Consider the following 22,304-nt stretch of genomic DNA (forward strand, 5'->3'; position numbering starts at 1 on the left):
ACTCAGTTATGTTTGGTTCATCTCAATATTTACTCCAGAAACTTCAAAAAGTATTTAAAAAAGCACAGTTGCTCGGATCATCCTTATAGTACCACGATCAGATCACACCTCCCCGCTGCTCTGTACCCTACACTGGCTATCCATTCAATCCAGAATCAAAAACAAAATTTGTTCTCTACTGTGTTTCACTGTCGGACACTAGTCCAACATACCTATCCAACCTCACCCATGAGTACACACCAGCAAGATACTTACGCTCCTCTTCTGACAATCGTATACTCATTATTCCAAGTATGAAAACAAAGTCATATGGACAGCGTTCTTTTGCATGCCAGGGCCCAGCAACGTGGAATGAATTGCCCACTGAACTTAGACACAAAGACACAGTGATCACATTCAAGAGAGCTCTCAAAACTCACTTATTTCGACTGCAAGAACAAACTTAATGGCCTAATGATGTATCATACCTTAAATATTCTCCGCATATTTTTTAATGTTTTCTAATTGCATGGTGTTTATTTTTGTAATCATATCATTATATATTTTTTATCTTATAGGTGTTGTCTAATGTTGTAAAGCGCTTAGAACTTCTACAGATTAGGCGCTATACAAAGTCCTTATTATTATTATTATTATTATTATTATTATTATTATTATATTTAGCTACCCAATGAGTCATACAAATAGGCGGTGGTTAAAATCAAGACTAAAAAACAATTCAATTAAATTCGAATTCCTAATAAAGTAACGCAATTAGAGTCTTATACGAGCTGCTTCGATATGTTTAATAAGGGACAAGAGCGTTTCGCTTGTGGTGACAAGTTGACATCTGATTGGCTCAGAATTAAGAGACAATTAAAACAAACAAATAAGACAAAATTGGGCAAAGTAAAATGTCATAGCAGGATTGTCCATCACAACATTGACATTTTTGTTTCACATGTTTGTTGAAAACATGATATATATATATATATATATATATATATATATATATATATATATATATATATATATATATATATATATATATATATATATATACACACATACATACAAACATACATACATACAAACATACATACATACATACTTTTCGTCTACTTCTTGGAATTTGGTAAAATAAACCACATTTCATAATCTCTGCGCTTACGACACGATGTTATAATATCAGAGCCTGGACAAAGCAAAACACGAAACAAATGGGTGGAAGGTTGGCTTTTTGGATCCACAGTTTTATCATTTAAATTTGAAATGTTTTACAAAACATTATAAATAGAGCAGCCCATCTATATTTACAAATCAATACATTCTTTGTTGAGAATAAAATGAAAACATGTGTTTGTTTTGACGTATAGTTGTGAACTTTGTCCTTAATCAGTCATCGTGATTTGCAGCGTTTGCAACGAACAGAAAAGGCCGAAAAGCTTCAACTGAAATGGCGACTACTTTGCAGCGTACATATGCGACCTTGACATTCAGAATTGTCTTAGCCTTAACATTTCGCATGTTTGATTCACCGTTATTTCTCATGAATTCCTTTGGAACTAGTGTCCTTAGAGTTATGCTACAACGGCGGAAAGATGATTATAATTTACTGTTTTAGGCAAGGTAAGATTGATCCTAATATTTTGAATGCCATCGATTAAAGAGGAATTCTTACTCTGTTCACTTTTCCACCCAAATTTTTGTTTCTTTTTTTAACGCTTTTTAAGAGTTTTAAAAGCCTGTATTTGCTATTTGCCCATCCTGCGTATCCTCTTTCTGCAATATAAACGGTCACGCTTATTCTTTAGCTTTGTTAATCACTCACTGGAGTTAACAGCTTCTCGTGAAATGTTTCCTGTTGTGTGCAAGACATCATTCCCACTTCTGTCAAACATATCGTTTCTTTTATGGACACGTGCACTTTATTTCATATATAAGAAGAGGTGAAAAAGAACCCTCTACTATTGCTAGAAAGATAGTATTTTGCAATTAATACAACACTACCAGTATCTAGTGTAGTTCTAGGTCAGACTGTGACGATTTTGTATGTTAAAAATGTGCATCGTGCGTACAAGTGTGTATATATTTTTAGAGAAGCTAGAAATATAATGTAATATACATTTTATTTAATATTGCCTCTGTATATCCTATTATTTCATTAGAACAAAGAAAGAAAAGGAGAGTATAACACACCAATTATATTTAATGCAGCTTCTATGAATATGTAGACACGTGATTTTATAGCAACCCTTAAAATATATCTAAAAAGGTAGCTCGCCTTCCGAAGGGTATTTCTGTCCGTGAATCACTGACCTACAAAATAAAGACAAATATAAATTACAGAGCACTGATATCATTCTATCAAATAACCATATGTCACAGAAGGATCAGTTGAGACATTATTCAAGTACATATGTATATATGTACAATATAAGTTTTTAGTAGGCTGACGTTTATCGGATCAGGAATTGGCATCATAATTTAGCGTGTTCAAACTTCATGTTCCTATCTTCAATTGTATTAAAAGCAACTAAATGTTTCACCTGCACGTTATGAGCAAATCAAACTATTTGCAATGAAACTTTGTTGTCATTTAAATTAATTTTTGTTTCTTGTGTGTCATGAAAGAATTTCATTTTTATACTGACCGTAGAAGTCAGTCTTGGTCAAAGTCGTCTTAGAATCGATGTATGACTAATTTGAGAAACATATATCAAGGGGAATAGATTAGGGAGGAACAGAAGGACAGATACAATTTAGTGTTCCCGCAGCAGCCCTGCCAGACAGAAGGTAAATGAAACAATTTGTGAACTCAGTATATTTCGTGGAGTGAAATGTTCTAGTTGATGAAAACAGTATGTGAATGCTGTGGATTGCTCTATTTTTGTAGGTTATTATCTTGGTTCTGCCGCCATGATTTATTCGTTTATTAGATAGTTTTAAAAGAACAAAGGACTCGGGGTTTTAAAATCTTAAATGAAAAACAATTGCATATTCTGAGGATGATGATGCCATTTTAGGTGCAGAAGTCGCAATAGAAACAGATAATATTGTACTCATTGTTAGTGGTTTTTCTGGCTCCCTAACAAGCTTTACGAAGAGAATATTAGAATGTACAAAAGAGAAGAATGTGTGGTTTTAACGTAGAAACCGTAATATCATTAATGGCAAATGATTTAAAACGAAAACATTTTTGTAATTTTACGACACAGATGGAGATTGGCCAAACTATGCAGTCCACGAGAAAAGTAATCTGAAATAGCGACAAGGAAAACAGATGAATTTTAGATCAACAGACAAAAGATAAGGATGTGGAAAACTGTAAACCAGTAGCCGGACGTTCCTCTGAAATTATTGGCTTACAATCATTTGTAAACCCTGGATATAAAGATTATTTGTGTTCAAGATTACAAATGACATAAGAAACATAACATACATTATCTAACATCTCATCTTAAGTATGTCCTAACGAACCTACTTTTACATAGTGCAATAAAAGCATGTAAGCTGCATATACAATACATATTCGAGCTTTCTGATATGTAGGTGAGAGAAAGTAGAGACGTTCATTTACAAGAATGACTTCAATGCAAACTACCCCTGACTGCGGTACAGAGATCATTAAATACATAAGATTAAAGAGACTTAAAATAATATGTAACTGTTTGCCAGTTAAAAGGATGTAATGAATGAAATCTGAACCACATACGAAAGTTACAGGAGGACATCAGTATAGGAAAAGACGAAAACTAAAAGGATGTAGCACAGGAACTGCTGGAAACGGTTTTTAAAAATGGTTTCGTTTAAATTTAAATTTCTGAAGTCGTTGGCTATCTAACATAGCTGGGCAAATTGTTGTAGAAAATATTGGAAAAGTAAAGTCAAAAGTGAGAGAAAATTTTATTATTAGGTTAAAAGCTATAACAATCATTTAAAAAGTGTTTTCGAATTGTTTCTATCAGAACTGCAAAATGCATGACTTTATCAACAATCGTAACTTCGGTAAGACGGGCTTAATGTCCTATCCCTGCTCCAGGTATTTATTTCATTTAGCTTGAATGTAGTAGTCGCAATACTTAGAATTATCGGTAATGTGATAAACTAGTTATTAGATATTGTGTGGAAAATTGTTTATTATATAACCTGAATTTTGTTTTTAACAAAGTACAAATAATCTATCAAAGTTAAGAGGGCAGCTCCAGGAACCAAACGTATTTAAATAAATGTTCGATTATTCATTTTATCATTATCGTAGTTTCCGGGTTTTATTTTGGCATGTCTAAATTGCAATATGTACTATTAACATCCATGTAACCAATGCATAAGTAGGCATCACAGTAGGAACGGTGGAGCATGTATGAAACAGTGTCAACAGCGTAATCCGTGTTTTGTACTTAAAGATGGCTTACTTTCTCCTCTTTTAGGTCCTCTACAATTTCCTGTATTACTCGTACTGATTGCTTACCAGCCTTTCAAATACTACGCTTTTTATGTATCATTACTGATGGTATGGTTTAATTTCAGTTTAATATGTAATTGTATATCTTTAAAGTGTTCGGGTATCCAACGTTACGACCGAACTTAACCACCACGTCACTCGGTAACCAAACGATATCGTCACCATTAGCAGCATAATCCAATTAAACCCCTGATTCTGATAAGCATTGCAAAACATTTGCCACGATGTTTTCATATCTGTCATAACCTTAACTTCCTAAAAGTAAACGTTTCATTAGGTTTATAAAAGGGTCTGATATTTTTTATTAATGCTGCTTTTTTGAACCTGTGCACCTAAAATTTATATCACATATGACATACCGCTTTGATTTAATTTTTGTAATACCCGCAACTGTTGGACCATTGCTTTCTCAAAGAAAAAAATATGCCCTCATATGAGTTACTTGTCGGATTTGCCAGCAAGGTGAACCATAATTGCATATTTGCTACTCATTCATTTCATCACCTGACAATGATATCATCGTTTGAACAGTAATAACAACTTTGATATTTATGTACTAGCATGTTGCTGAGACAGCAGAATGTGTAAGTTTCTTGGCAAACAATTTTTTTATTTTCATCAGACCAATATCTGTAAAGTATGATTTTTCTCCTTTATGGTATCTCAGTTCATGGCCAAATTAATAATGCTGTTCATATTTGGTCTTAATATATCATAATAAGATGAAAGCATTTTATTATTGTTATTTGACCTGAAAACATCGTAAAAATATGAAGGCATTTTATTATTGTTATTTGACTTATTTGACCTGAAAATATCGTAAAAATATGAAGGCATTTTATTAGTGTTATTTGACCTGAAAACATCGTAAAAATATGAAGGCATTTTATTATTGTTATTTGACCTGAAAATATCGTAAAAATATGAAGGCATTTTATTATTGTTATTTGACCTGAAAATATCGTAAAAATATGAAGGCATTTTATTATTGTTATTTGACCTGAAAATATCGTAATAAGATGAAAGTATTTTATTATTGTTATTTGACCTGAAAATATCGTAAAAATATGAAGGCATTTTATTATTGTTATTTGACCTGAAAACATCGTAAGAAGATGAAAGTATTTTATTGCTGTTATTCGGCCTCAAAACATCGTAAGATGATGAATGCATTTTACATTCAGACAACTCTTTTCCTCATTTGTAAAACAACACATGCATTTCCTGATTTTACTAGGCTGGTATGTTATTGATTACGAAATATGTGGGAAATCACACAAACAACTTTTGCCATTCACACTGTCTAGTTTAGTGAATTCTGTCAATTTCAGTATAGTACTTTATTATTCCTTTACTTTTCACATATAGCTGTAGCTTATTTAGGACAAAGAGCCTTTGGAAATGATTGCATCATTTCAGTGTTTTAATATCCACATCAACGTGTCCTAATTACTTCATTTACTAACAAATTGTTATTGTACATTTGCCTCATTATACAGAATCGTTACCTTCATAACCACACCATTTTTACTGTTTTAATACTTCTTTATATGCATTGTTTTTTATGAACCCATCACTTTAATGGATAATGATTTCTGCTGATTTCTAGCTGTTACAAAATTTATCATATTCTTTGCTTTTATAAGTACATACGCTTTACCCATCATTATTTTGGTCCAAAATTACTTTAGATTGTATATTTAATCTTTTTTATTTGGTCGTAAAATTTAAATCTTGCTTGCAAAATGTACCCATATTATCCCAAAAGTGTCTTCCTCGTTTAAGTTTTCCAATTTGTTAACAACAGGATCAAATTATATAACTGGCCTGACTTTAATAATGCCTCCGTAAATTAGGAAAGTGTTCGTTTGCTTTAAACATTGACATTCTGACCGTTTTACCAATTTTGAATTTAGTAGTTGCAGAATTGTCAGATGTAAAGTACCTGAATAAACTGATCCATACATTTTTATTTTCCCTGTCCTGATCACGTCAATAAGAGCAAGGTCTATTTATGTTTTGATGTTTGCTATTGTACCTATACTTTAGAGTCACCCATTTTTGGATATCATTTGGAGTGAAATACTTTCACCTTTTAGTCTTTGTAATTATGTTTATTAATTATGAGACAGTTGTAAAGTACTCTATGTTTTTCTTTGTCAACTGTGATGCAGCATTGCTCGGTTCTTTCATCAACATGTATCTTTCTTAGCTTTGTGATTTTGATAACTTCCTTGAACGCGCCGTTGATATCACTTCCCCTTGTCATTTGTACTTTTACAACCCAATCGTATTTTGAGAAGACCACATTAACCAGTGCAAAAACGTCTTTGCAGTATTTGTTGAAAATTTCATACGCGTGAATGTAATTAACAGATATTTGCCACCGATCATCCTTGCAATTGAAATAAACCTTGATGTGTGCATATCGTTTCCACCATGAATGCCGAATGCGTAACAGATTAACAATCTTGATATTGGAATTGATGATGTTCCTTTCTATGTTATCATCATTAAATGTAATCTGTAAATTCTTGATCTTTTCAAAAAAACATTACAGGATACACGTTTAAATTCTTAAAATTGACAAATAAAACTTTTCATTCACTTGCAGTTCATTCGTTTGTAATGCTACTATCTTTGACCACACTTCCATTGCATTCCACCTTGTAATAAATTCCTGATATTGCATTTGTTTGTTTAATTCTAAACTCCTGAAATAGTTATGCAACCTCTATAAACAATTATGAATGTATCACACTATAGCTTTGTGTCGTTATTTATGTTGATAAAAATATTTTGCTTTGTTATGATTGGAATAAATGAATATCACGATAGCATGGTTCTAGAGAAGCTAGAAATCCAGTCTCAGTGCCGTTTAGAAACCAACTGCCAATCATTCCATTGCTTTTAGCAAAATTTATTCTTCATAGGAAATCGTATTCCCTTGTGGTTAACCACTTTCTAAAATTATCTACCGTCGAATTGCATTGCATCAGTTTGCTTTCTGCCATGTACAAAAAACGACCTTACATACATACATATATACTTACAGACATACAGACATATTAATCAGTTACTTACTAAGTGCTTGCTAACCATTGGCGCCTTGTTACATATTTCAGGCGGATTGAATACAGATGGATCTGTGATCCCTGCCGTTATGTTGTAATACCCATTAGTCTGAACAAAGGCGTCTGAAATGAAAATGTGAAATTCATGAAGCAAAACATAACTCATTGGCTTTCACAGCTTGACAACTTTAACGTTTTTCACAATAGAGTCTTAGATACGTATAGCAAGCCGTACAAACATGTCATTTGGTATCTCGAACTGTGAGTTATATTTCCTAGTTCTGCTTCTGGGTATTTTACCAAAGCTATAGAATGCTACACTTCCGCTGGATATAGAAACATAAGACAAGCTAATCTACATCTGCGTTGTATATACAGCTGAATGTTTCTTGCCTCAACATTTAATATACACGTGAGCAGAAGTTAAAAAAAAAAGCCGACCTTGTACATTAAAAATGGAGAAGTTATGCAATATCGAATCCATGTTTTAAGCTAAATTCAGCTTTAGATAACAACGATAATATGGTATTAGATAGCATGTTTGAATTTAAGAACTTCTGATGATGAGATTTAGATTGCAAAAAATGTATCACTCCAATTAAAGGAAATCGATATCGAGGAATACAGTTCTTTTACGAGTTGTTCGTAAGCTCTCTAAGGAATATAGTCTGCCCTAAGTATGTCGCGATACATAATACGTTTCTGGGCCAGTCCATGTTTTGTTCACATAAATATTTCCATTTGCGAAAAATACGACAATGCAATGAGTTCTTAGACTGAGTTTAGTTAATATCTGCACACAACATCACTATCAAAGGTTAGAGTATTACCTAAAGTGTGATTCGGCAATGTTATCCCCAAACAAGTGTGCTATGTTCTTTGTAAAACAAACACAGTTATATACTATAAAGGCCTCCAGAAGGTTATACATTTTTAGGATATAAACTAACTATAAACTGTTTATTTTATAAAACTAGTAAAGGTTTTCCGAGTTTTAAACATGGAATCTTCAAAAACCAACATTCAGGTTTCAAGACGAAATGCGTATTTTTTTCTGGAAGCTAAACCTGCTCACAACTCTGAATTATCTACGGTACATATTTTAAAAATTGTGTATGCTATTTGAATAATCATACTTGTCGGTATTTTTTCTTCTTCTGATATGCTTGAGTAAAAATTGTTTCGTCTCAGAATATTTAAATTAATTGTCTCCAAAATAAAAGAGATTGTTAACTTTTCGTTAACTACCCGCATACTTATTTGTAAAACTCCGAAGATATTTTGATATTCTCTATCTGTCCGACCGTATGTCCGTAACCATACTTCATCCTAAACCACTGGGTGGAAATGTACGAAACTGTGTAGTTATGCTGCCCTTCAGGTGACCATCCGCAAGAAGATATAAGCCTCTTGGTGTCCGTGGGAGGGATCCAAAAGTCAGATTTACAAAAATAAAGTTGGGGAGTATGATCCGCTTGTCAATGGCGGTTATGTGGTTTAGTGGAGCATGTATATTTAGGGGTAGGGTGGAACATGAATTAAGAGAAATCTGTATTTGCAATGTGAGTCAATGCAGTTGTCGTCATTCCTTTTGTAAATACTTACAGCCGTGCAAAGATCCAATAGCTAATTCTTCTACAGGAATGCAGCCTTTGTCAGTCACCTCCAAATACAAGGCATATGGTTCTGCGATGAGTTGGTAAGCCGACGCTGCCAATGAATTTCTACCAAGACCTCTCAGATAGTTACCGGCACTCTTGGTAGCGTTATCTACAAGGTTTAGATGATAAAGAGTCGTAAAATAAGTGTAATAAGTGAAGTGTTTTATTAAACAAAAAATTGTATCTTCGTTGAAAACTGTCATTATATGTCATCGTCATGTTAGAAAATACAAGTAGCAATAAAATCTTTTCAATCTTGATAGATAAACTTTAACATTATTTGTTAATTTACTAATACATGGTATTACATCCCATTATACCGATATGTCAAAAACAGAACTATATATCTAATATGCTTTGGTTTCAGTTTTACACGTGTTTTCAGTTGAAGTTTATGCTAGAAGTAAGAAATTTAAACTGGAATCACAAAAGAATCATGTTCCTTAAAAGAATATGTCATTTCAATGTTCCGTATTCAAGAATATACATGAATTAAGATTTTTCAACTTGGTCTAAAGTTTCGTCCGGAAATATGTTTGAGAATACGGAGGTACGTGCTATTTCATCATATTGCGTATGCCGTTATTTATTTTGTATTGTGTGATTTACATTTGTCCATAATTGAGGGTAGGAGTTTGGATCTACCTGCCTAATATCTTTATCTTTGTAATTAACATATTACATGGGCTAGTTTTCGTCTATGATTATAGATTATATGTAAGATTATTATTATTATTTGCAGGTAAATAGGATGATCAGGACATTGGTTTTCCTTGTGAAGTTTGTCATGTTCTTTATTAAATTTAAGTCAAAGACCCGATCTTGTTGACAACTTAGAACATTTCTAGAAATAAACTATACCAAATATTTATAAAAATGGTATACTAGCAGCCGCCGAGCTTGGCGCTCAGCATTAAGAGGCTAGTGTTATGACTTGTTGGCCTGGTGTTAGATGAAGTGACTAGAATTACTCATTACGAATAAAACATTTGTATAGTGGAATCAGTCTTTTAGTCGTGATCAGAGTTTTTTTTAATTTCAATTATTCATTTAAATTACAATGTTCTCATTGATACTATTCGGATTAGATCACCATTTTAGGATGGTTATCAATAGATTTAGAGGCATTTTGGATTATATAAGTGTGATACATCAAGCTCATCGTCACTGTTCTGGGGCACTGATACATGAATTATTCAAGATTGGCATTTTTTCGGAACACCACTGGAATAGATTCGGAATACTCTATACTTCTGTAGTTGCGATAAAACATTTGGGACTACTGGGGATTAAATCCACGATACTGTAAGTTCTTTTTAAATTTCACTTTGTATTCATGCAAATTAAAATATTTTTTAATTTATTAATCTTGTTTATTTTTGTTCTTTGTTCCTGCTTAATTTAAGACCAAAGAGTTGTAACACAACATTGCCGGTGTACCTTCTGAATAACATCCTTAGTTTTATCGATAAATGCAATATAAACCAACAGCTAAATTTTCCTTGCTTGCTTCATAGCTAAATAGTTATTTGCAAACATCAATCCAAGAAAACAGACGCCTAGCATTACCATTTTTACGTTGGAATTTTCTTTGGAAATGGAATCAGCCAAATTGAGAACCTTTCTTTAGAGAAAATACTACATTCATATATTAGTTTTGATGACCTTGTTAATATCATGCATCAATTTAAAGTGATCATGATAAATTCATTTGCCAATTCTGAATGGCTAATTTATTTTCATGTATAAGTTTAGATTGATCATGATACATTCATATAGATGTTTTCATCATGCTACATTCATATATATATATATATATGTTGTTAACGATATTGATGATTTATCATTCTTGATCATCTTCGTCATCACTTGTTTAATGAATACCTGGGATACATCCGTCCACGAAGGGCCCAAGAGCCTGTTTGTAACATCTGGTAGGCTGACCCGATGTTGATTCTACTGTGTATTTAATACCCTATAAAAAGATGAAAAATTGTTAACATATTTTTGTGTCTTTGGAAATAAATCAGTCGTTGCCACGCAATCAGGAAATACATGCATTTGTAACGATTGCAGATAATTCTGAGACTAAAATAGTTCTAAATAGATCATAGTATCTACAAGCATCTTAACGGCAGCAACAGAATAAGGAAAGAAAAGAGGACAACGACAACAATGACGTCAAACAAACTTAAAATGTTCAAAATTGTATTTCCCCAATCGATGTTTTTATTGGGCAAACTTTTAGTGAATAAAGCAAAAGAAAACCCTAAAAGAAACGAGTTTTTTTTCCTATTCTGGACTGGAACTTAAAAGAAAGGACTATATTGAATAAGAGCCATTTTTTGCCCCATTTCTATATGTCCTTATATTATGTATAATGTACATATGAAGTGGTTAACATTTATTTCTGACATCAGTTTAAGGTTTACGTGTCCCTTGCCATGGTTACAGGGTGTCAAAACACTATAAAAAAAAGACATGAAAAGTAGCCATCTTTTCCGTTTACTTCTCATAGATACTGCTTTATCGTGAGCTATTCACTCAGTTTCAAATTTGCAACATGCATTTTTAGTATTTTAGGGGCTATGAAGCTCTAAATATAAAGTTTAGTTTCTAAACCTATTCCAAAATGGTCCATCGTAGACAAAAATATAATACGGAACTTATACATCAGCTGAAAACTGTTTCTAAAATACGCTGACAAAAAGGTAGTTGATCATAAAATTTAAAAAAAACAACTGTTTCTCAATAAAATATTGTTTAATATTATTTAATGATGTTTAATATTATTGAATTATTGAAACAATTGTTTTTATTATATTGTTGAATATGACTGTAAAGGAGGCGTTAGCAGGGGCCTAACGTTTGCTTCTTCGCCGAATACATGGGTTTGTTACCTTCACTGGAAATGAGAAATGTTCATTACGTATTTATGTAATTTTATCCTTATATTTTCATGGTTATAACACACACACACACACACACACACACACACACACACACTACTGTGTTTCTATCTTTCAAGAAAAAACATTGTCTTCCACACCCTTTGAGGTAGCTAATAGTCAAACTATAATCTATTTATAAACTACTTCTTCATCAGTAAAGATATAATATGGACATTAATAAAAACGAGAACACTATTGGTTCAGCACTTTTAATGAGCTTCGGAAAATGTGAAATATGTTTAAGAAGTAATAGCATTGAAGAATAAAGGAAAGAAACATACTATAGGTATTGTACTCTCTAAACCATTTTGCGTCTATTTTTAAACCAGCGCGGGAATATTGAATTACACTGACTGCATACAGTTGTCTGTGAAATGAGACGATGTACATGTTTATAAAGAACATATATCTATAATGAACAAATGGAAACACAATCATTTTATTCTTCGTTTTGCAAATGATATTTACCAGCACTTAGAGTCTGCAAAGATGGTGATTTACATCTTGCATGATTCGGGGATTTATAGAATTTCAAAGAATTTTTGGAAACAAGTTTGCGCATAAACATGGGTGAAAAATGAGTCAAAGTAAGTATTTTTCTATCTTTTCATTGTTTAAAATAACTATATATGACTATACTCTCTCTCTCTCTCTCTCTCTCTCTCTCTCTCTCCTCCTATGCGCACGTAGGCCTATATTAAATTTTTGTTGCGACTCAAAAATAGGGCCCTCTATGGGGGCATTGAAGAAATTCAAAAGCGCATAGAAAAATTGTAATGAATACAATAACGTTAAATGAATAATATATACCATTAAAATAATGCTAGTCACATTATTACATTGACTATTATAATTTGACACCAGTTTTGAAGGCCAATTCTGTGCATAACTATTTTAAGTACTGTATACTATACATGTTGGCCGATATGCTTGTCCGTATTCCTACGCAAATATCATGCGAATATCTCGCCGTAAGGCTTTCTATATAACTGGAGGTTCAGGGAAGTGTCAAAATGAAAATCTATGCCAGCAAGAGACGACGAAACATCTGATAAAAGAAATCCAAAAACTAAACACTCATTACCTAACGGTAGCAATTAACCAAAACTAATAGCAAATCCTGATAATTGTAATGACCCCACTCATCCACCCTCAATATGACCCAGAGGTGATGCACTCCTGCCGTTTGTACACTGTAATAGCCTTTTTTTTGTGTATTTAACCTTGGACGCCTCTTTGATTCACTTGGAGTGACCAGACGGAACTTGCAATGACTGCACAGTCATCAGAGAGAATAAAAAGCATTATAAATAAACTATTCAGGTCAACATGGACATAAAAAGTCAAATTATTAATGAATATGTCTTAAAATATACCGTTCTGTATTCATTTGAATGTGGTATGTACATTGCCAGATTACCCATTAAGAATACCAACCACGTGCTTTAGGGCACCAGCCTAACAGGGGCACCAGAAAAATTTTTAATTTTTTGCTGATGATAAAACTGAATGAATTATATATGACCATTTCCATCTGCATTTACGAATATTTTGATTTGGAACGGTGGCATGTTATGTATATTTGATTTAATTTATATTTGATTTGATTTGATTGTTTGTTTGTAGTTTTAATTTTATTTTATTCCATTATATGCTATTGTAGTGTAACTTTATTTACTGGATTTGACATTTTTCAGAAAATCAGTTCAGATCTACTTGACCTGACTGTTTTTCAAAAACAACTATTAACAGAAACTTTGTATCTAATGCTGACCTAGTTCCTGACCTTGATTCAAAACCAGTAAGAGTTGAAGTAAACTACTTTTTTATTTTTTGTGATTTTTTTCTCAGACTAAGATTCATAAAGTGAGATCGAGGCCATACTAGGAGTACGTGATGTTAGGCATTTAAAAAGCTTATATCGTATTCTAGAAACATGATCATGTGACCCTCATACGGGAATCTGTTTTGCGTCTTAAATTAGTATATAACTGTTTTCTAGAGAATTTGGGCAGTCGGGCTTTAAAACAGTGACACTTTAAGGTGTTTTGTTGTGACCAGTTTGAATTGATTTTTTCAATTTTCTTCATATTATTTGGATTGCAGGAGATTATTTTTCCCTGGAAACACTTGTGTTCTTAATTCTTAGACAAAGACAGTTATCGAAATTTACACAGAATTCAAACACTGGAATATTTTTTCTGTGATTCAACAAAGATTTGTTAACACATCAGTACGATGCTGACCACATCATACGTCATCGCCTTCCATTTCGGATTTCATCTGGATTAGAACTCAGTTTCATTAGGACTCTTTATTACTAGGACTTCTATTTTTAATTCTTGCATTATTCTTGATTTATTTTTGCATTTGATTTATAAAACCGTAAGTTATTTTTCTCGGGAAATAAATTATTTCTCAAATTTTACAAAGTTTGTTGTCTTCTCTCTTTTCTTATTGCGTTTGGTAAGAGCCTAAACGTAACGGGCAGCATTGTTATTTTCCAGCCTTTTTTACCTTCTGATATTTGTTCTTTTTAAATTTCACATTTAGTAGTGGGAGTGGTATACTATAATATTTTCAGTGATAAGGGCCCTTGAAGGCCTTAATATGGCAATTGTTATATATTATCATTCTCTCTTCATCAATATTACGCGAAAAGATGCCATAATAACGAAAATATCAATTCAAAGGAGCCAGATGACTACTGATGAATGTCGTGGTCACAGTGTAAAACAACTCCTCATTTGATTCACCATTGTCATATTTACATTCTGGAATAGAATATGCAACCTTAAGATGACTAGTCAGTGATGCTTTCTTTGTCAACTCATCATTTACCCATCTTTTTCAGCCAACAAACAATAGGAAAAATAGATATAATGGCACAACACGCAACCGAGCACCAGTCTTTCAGATACAATAGTCCATGGAATATTTCGACTTGTATTGGATCCAAATCAAATGGATTTTATTTTTGGAGTGGAGAGACTGGATTTTTAATTGCAACAGACCTGGAAAGTCCATACATGCCATAACCTCTCAGAGCCCCTCCTCTGTGAGATGCTCATTTGCATAATTCTAGCCTGTTTGACTTAATAAATGCCCATAGTGATGTCACGCAGGTAATCAACTGATATCCTGGGAAATTCATTCAGTTTCCAAGTGGATGCATCCCTCTTGAAATACAATTTGTGCTTATTCAGCAAGTTGTTCTCTTGAACCAGGATTTAAACCTTAATATGTTAACATGTGCAGCGGAAAATGTGATAAAAATAAATTCAGTATGAAAATTTTTTTTTAATATAAATAAACTTGTATGAACGTTATACGATCTAATTATGGAAGAATAACCGCTTCACAACCCTGGTTCCAATACCATTATTTTCTGATGCAGACATGATTGACCACCCTTGTAATGTTCCATTTGAGACGAATAACATATTGATAAAAATGTTAACTTGCATCACATAAAAACAAAATGATTTTTAAATTGCGCATTATTTTTTTTGTTGGTTTTGAGTTACTAATTTTATTAGCAACCTGTAAATTGACAGCTGTTGATAGTATGGGTATAATTTCTTAAAATGAATGGTGAAACAAAGATGAAAAAGGGAACTTGATGCGACAATTTGGCACAATAATAGTATACCTTCTGAGCTATTGAAGCTTGCTTTGCTCAGTATGTATATGATGCAGATGACACATTTCTTCCAAGCAGATTTATATAACTGGAGACGATCCTTTGTTGTTTGCCCACTTAATACTTTAGTTTTAAAGAATGAATATTGTTACTACATGAAGAAAGGCCTAGTTAACAAAATTTAATGAAAAATACGCTGGTTGTAACTGTTATTTCTATCTGGAAATTGACAGATTCATTTAAAGATTACATGAACGGAATTACGCTGTAATAGTGAGTTAATTAAACGTAGTAAACAGTATCGTGATGAAAATGAAGAAAAAACCTTGTTATTTATGTATAAAACAAATAATATATATATGTCCTTATCCTATTATTTACCGCATGCATTTGCAAAAGTTGGCAACGTAAAAATACAATTCCGTTTAATATTTCCTCTACGTAGTGTTTATTTACTTATAGTTCCAAATGCCCCTTTCAGCGCCTCTCAGAAAAATCGAAATAAGAAATATGCCTTCGAAACAAAAGTTTAATTAAGCATATGTGTAGTTTTATTTTTAGAAAATACAGAATGGAATGCACATCACATGTTTTTATAACTTATCGATTTTATATTATCTTTCTTTTAAATAGATCTTTTACTGTACTTTCTACATGTAGTGATGTCATATCTAGTGGTTCAAAGTATTCTTTTATAACTAAAAATCTGTTTTATTCAGTGGGCAGCACTTGTCTGGGATTTCGTGTTTTCAACAAATTTATACACCATTACAATGAACAGTACATGGGAGGATCCAGAGGAGTGTGTGCTGAGCCGGTGCACCCCTTCGCCCCGCTCTCACTTGGGCGCGAAACAAAAAAGATTGTTTCCTAGCAAAATTTCTGTATAGCTAGATAGTTAAAAGTATGCCTTTGAAACCTCTACAATACAGAAAGTTCCTTAGGCCAGAGGATTTCATCCCAAAAGATATATATGCCTACTCATTTACGCCAATCCATCCCACCCCCACCCCAACGGAATTTCAGGATCCGCCACTGCACTGTAATACCCTTTCTTAAATACGTTTTGTTCAAATATGTTAATTAACATAATAGAAAGTAATGAATTAACAAGAATTCAGGTGGGACTGATCACATTTTCATCAACTGAAAACCCAATCCTTGCGTCCACATTGTATGCTAATACCTACATTTACCCTATACTTACTGCAGCGTGATCGTTATACATATCAACCACCATGCTGGTATTATCGTTGATACTGATGTACTCTCTGGCAGCTATACGCCGATTCACTGCATCGTAGGCTACTAACACATTTGCCTTTATAAAAAGAGAACATATGTTATTTTTTCATGGACGCCAAGCAGAACAAAACATAATCAAAACAAAATCAAGTAGTAGCTATTCAGAAGAGAGTCTCAAGTTAAGACTGATAAGGACCCGCATATATATATATATATATATATATATATATATATATATATATATATATATATATATATATATATATGAAAACAGAACAAAACTTTATGTGAGTCCGGCTCTATATCCACGTTTCTCCATTAATCAAAATCTTTGAGTCCGGTTATTTTCCTACACAGTGGGAGAAGAGTATTATATGTCCTATATATAACTGAGATGACAAGGGCGATCTAAACAATTACAGAGGTATTTCTCGTATTGATACTCTATGCAAAGTGTTACTGATGTATTGAATACCCATACATACACGTGGGCAGAAGACAATGGTCTGATAGAAGAAGCACAAGCAGTCGTTATCAAAAAATACTCCACATGCAACAATATCTTTATTATTCGGGCTTTAGCTCAGCAGTATATCTCCAAAAGAAATCATTTCATTTGCCTTTTAAAAGCGTTTTTGATAAAATACAGTATGATAAATTATGTTCATCCATAATGCGCAAGGGTATGAATGGTAAAAAAGTAATAATTTTAATAGAAATGTAAAGAAATTTCAAAAGCTACGTACGAACATCTAAAGGTTTAACTACCTGCTTCGAATGTCCATTAGGTACAAGGCACGGCTGTGTTTTAAGCCCTATCATGTTTTCCATTTTTATTGATGATTTCATTACACAGCTCATACAACGTATATTGGTGATAGTTTTGCAGTACTTCAAGCTGATGGTGTTGCTAATTGTGCAGATACAGTAAAGCTACTATAGAACCAAATAAATGTTACAGAACGTTTCTGTAAAAAAAAAAAAAAACTGATATGACGGTCGATCTTCATAAAACTCCATTCATTGTTTTCAGAAATGGGTGATATCTCAGCAAAAGGAGGTAGGGATTTTCAAAGAAAGTATAGAGCGTGTGCCTTAATATAAGTACATGGGTCTATTTTTCAAACCAAAAGATGGGTCTATTTTTCACACCAAAAGATGTGTCTATTTTCCAAACCGAAAGATGTGTTATTGATACTCTATGCAAAGTCTTACTGATGTATTGAGTACCCATACATGCACGTGGGCGGAAGACAATGGTCTGATAGACGGGTCTATTTTTCACCAAAAGATGGGTCTATTTTTCGCACCAAATAGATGTTCACACCAAAATAAGAGTCAATTTTCCACACCGAAAGATGGGTCTATTGTTCACACCAAAAGATGGGTCTTTTTTCACACCAAAAGATTGGTCTTTTTTCACACCAAAAGATGGGTCTATTTTTCACACCGAAAGATGGGTCTATTGTTCACACCAAAGGATGGGTCTATTGTTCACACCAAAAGATTGGTCTTTTTTCACGCCAAAAGATGGGTCAACTTTTCACACAAACGATGAGTCTATTTTTCACACAAAAGATGAGTCTATTTTTCACACAAAAGATGGGTCTATTGTTCACACCAAAAGATGAGTCTTTTTTCACACCGAAGGATTGGTCTTTTTTCACACCAAAAGATGGGTCTATTGTTCAGACCAAAAGATGGGTCTTTTTTCACACCGAAAGATTGGTCTTTTTTTCACACCAAAAGATGGGTCTATTGTTCACACGAAAAGATGGGTCTATTTTTCACACCAAAAGATGGTATGGACGAGAGCAAAGCAGATACTAGAGGCCCAGGAAAAGAAAGCGTCTTCAGGGATTTCGAATCATCAAAAACGATGCATTTAAAATTATTGATTCGGTAACTAAACCAATTGCTTGTTATGGGTCGGAAATTTGGGGATATGAATTTAGTAGAGATATTATAATTGTGCAATACAACTTAAACAAACATTATTTAGGTGTTCCTAAAACTAACAATAATGCGACTGTGTTAAGAGAGTGCGGAAGTTACCCACTTTGTACCTTGTATTTTTACGATGTTTTTAATAATGGTTGAAGGTTGTAAGAATGCCTTCAAATCGATACCCACAACAATGATATTTAATGTTGAAAAGAGAAGATGAAACTAAACGTTCACGTGGGTCTATTTTTGAGTTAATGATATATTATTTCGCTTCGGTTTTGTGTATGTTTGGCTAAATCAAATTGTTGCAGACAAAAAAACAATTTTTCTCATTACATATTTTAATGATCATCTACTTGTAAACTAAGACTGGTCAGGACTTTTTTTACTCAAAAAAACCAAAAAAACAGCATTATTTATGTTTCTCCATAATTAAGATTTTATTTCCAGTCCTTACAATATTGTGGAAAACAATTTAAGATCTCTCTAATTTATTAATTATTGTCATCTTGTATGATATTATCATCTACATTAAGAGTAAATAAAAGATCGAGTAACATTTTACAATTATTTTGTGAAAAATTCATTTTTATTCCTTTACTTTTTTATGACAAAAATAATACTAAATCATCAAGAAATAAAAAACTAAAGGAGAGAGACCTTCTTCTTGTCGATAATCCATTATTACAAGCTGAAAAAACTGCTAGTGCACCATTTAACTTAATACAAATTTTTTTACCTGGTTCATCTTACAAATTAGCATAAAATGTCTGCCAATATTTTATTTAATTAGTTTTGCCAAGACCAACTTTCTCTAAATTTAATCAATTTTTAAGTCAACAAAACAACAAAATAATTTATTTTACCTTGCGTTTTGGATGTCATTGAATGAAATCAAAGACAAACTATCAATTGTTGAGTACGTGGTACGATATGTTACCTATGTTTCTTCTACACAACCCAAATTATCTAAAAATTGTTTACCTGTTGTTGAAGGTTGATTTGAGCATATTTAGCAAAGAATTGACTCTAATTATTGGACGTTCATTCTCTGAATTAATTTCGACTTCCAACACCCTAGTAAGTTGGATTTACAATCCCTTCCAACCAAGAATCTGGTGTAAATCCTGCATCAATAATTAAATTAAAAATATAATATTTTAAACCGGCTGATAGGTAATCGATAAACTATATCATTTTAGCATTAACTACTGAGGTATACATAAAACACGATACATGAATATTTTGAACGCGGATTTGAAAACCCTAAGTTTTGAATGGTCACATTGGTCTTGAAAAAATAAAGGACAACTAATCCTATCGCAAATTACAACCAAGCAATTGTTTAATAATGTTAAATAATTCTAAAAGAAGTTCCTGTATTAATTATATTATATATTTTAATATACATAATGTAATGTTTATTGACATTTATTTGGCTTGCTATAAGGTAAGAACTCTTATGTTTATGCTACATATGTCGATTATTTCTATCCATTTAATGCGCATTTATCTCATTAGATCTAAACATTTTCAAAGACCTTGTATAAATACGTTTTGAAAGTAAAGAAATTATGGTGTTGTGGATACGGAATAGAGGCATCGATTTGCTATTGATTGCATAAAAAAACAATATCACTGAGTTCAACAAAAACAATTTGTTATAAGTTATATTATTAAAGAATATTACTTGCTTATACATAACATATTCATACTAATAATCTCACATTCAATGTTCTGTTGTAGCGGTACAACTTACTTTAAATACATTTTAACGATGGAAACAGCTTAAAGTGAAGCCATTCATAGACGAAATACGCTAATGTGAAAAAAAGGAAAGCATCTATACTTTACCCTATTTATGACAGTATGGTTGTCATAAACGATGCTGATGAGGGTTCCTATCGCCCCCTCCCACTGTGGCGGGACACAACATATTGAAGCAGACGACACCACTACAAGAGACGCGAGACACAAAACTGACAGCATCATGGGCGGTTAGAGATGGAAAATGGCTGGATTAAGAAGACTCACTACTTTCACTCAAAACTTTGACCTTTATTTGTCAAGCGCACTCTAGAGATATGGCCATAAGGGACCTGTTAGGGGACGTTTGCTGCCATCGCGTTTATTTATTATTGCAATGAAGTTGACTGAGGAAATGTGTTACACAAGCGGCTTAAACGCCTTGAAAAAAGCATGGATTACTAAGGAGTTTAACAGCTTAGTTTTGATGTCTTTGGAAAATTAAAAAGATATTTTATCCTGAAAACTTCAATTAAATGTATCATTTTGTCATGAATTTTCCCATTTTCTCCTCTTTTAATATCGAGAAAATTTGAATCCTAGGCAGCTGCATCTACTAATGATAAGACATAGGGATATCTGTGTCTAATCTCGGTCATAGTGGAATGACCTATGTTATTCTCACCTCACTGATAATACGAGTCGTCACAACGTTATTAATGACAAAATTCTTTAAATGTATCATGAGCCATTATACAGGAACAAAGAGAAAACGTCATATATAGAGAGTATTTCACATAAAGGAATAAGCAGAGGAACAAAGATACAACAAAAGAAAGGAAAGAAACAACTACGAGACTGTTTAAAATACATACTCAATAACCCCACAAAATATGAAAGAGAAATAATACTTGCATGTCTCTAATAAATTCACTATAATAGGGTTACATTTTTTAAGGCTATAATGATGCTTATTTATATTTGTACATACGGAGAGAGAAATGTTAACAAGTTTGCTGTCGTTTCATATTCTGTATGAAAGGGACAGTTTCTCGGTCGAAATGTGGGTTGTATTAATATAAGCAACCCTTATGAAATATAATATTGTATTAATGTATGGAATGTGGTATTCAGCAATACACTAGTTCAATTTAACAATTGAGAACAACCAAACAAATGTTCACCATTTATCGGATGACATTAGTTTACAGTCTGATTTTGTGTGTGTGTATATATATATATATATATATATATATATATATATATATATATATATATATATATATATATATATATATATGTATGTTCATCATTTTTTACATTTTACATTTTTGTTACATTTGCATTACACATTTTTGTATGTATGTATGTATGTGTGTGTGTGTGTGTGTGTGTGAACAGTTTTTAGATACTATTTGTAAGCCATTGTAGTTGACTGTAACTACAAATTCAAACGTATACGGTTTCCTGTCAAAAAGATTTATGAAAGCTTCAACTAACATTTGAATATCAATGTGTTGATTTAATTGCTATGGTAATAACATGGTGTATTAATAAATCGTTCATCATCTCTATGTCATTTTTAAAGCATAA

General features: G+C 32.5%; 1 protein-coding gene across 1 annotated transcript; it reads right to left on the minus strand.

Moving 5' to 3' along the window:
- Nucleotides 1-2,170: 2,170 nt before the first annotated feature.
- On the minus strand, nucleotides 2,171-17,089 carry LOC149803449 (mammalian ependymin-related protein 1-like). Its single transcript, XM_089951414.1, has 5 exons — nucleotides 16,981-17,089; nucleotides 11,064-11,154; nucleotides 9,124-9,288; nucleotides 7,529-7,641; nucleotides 2,171-2,298 (listed from the first exon to the last, which is right to left on the minus strand). Exons 1-5 carry the CDS (start codon nucleotides 17,011-17,013, stop codon nucleotides 2,236-2,238), a joined length of 465 nt encoding a protein of 154 aa, XP_089807540.1. The 5' UTR covers nucleotides 17,014-17,089; the 3' UTR covers nucleotides 2,171-2,235.
- Between the last annotated feature and the right edge of the window lie 5,215 nt (nucleotides 17,090-22,304).

This window comes from Sinohyriopsis cumingii, chromosome 3 (assembly GCF_028554795.1).
Source record: "Sinohyriopsis cumingii isolate HCF-2022 chromosome 3, ASM2855479v2, whole genome shotgun sequence".
NCBI classification, from domain to species: Eukaryota; Metazoa; Mollusca; class Bivalvia; order Unionida; family Unionidae; genus Sinohyriopsis; species Sinohyriopsis cumingii.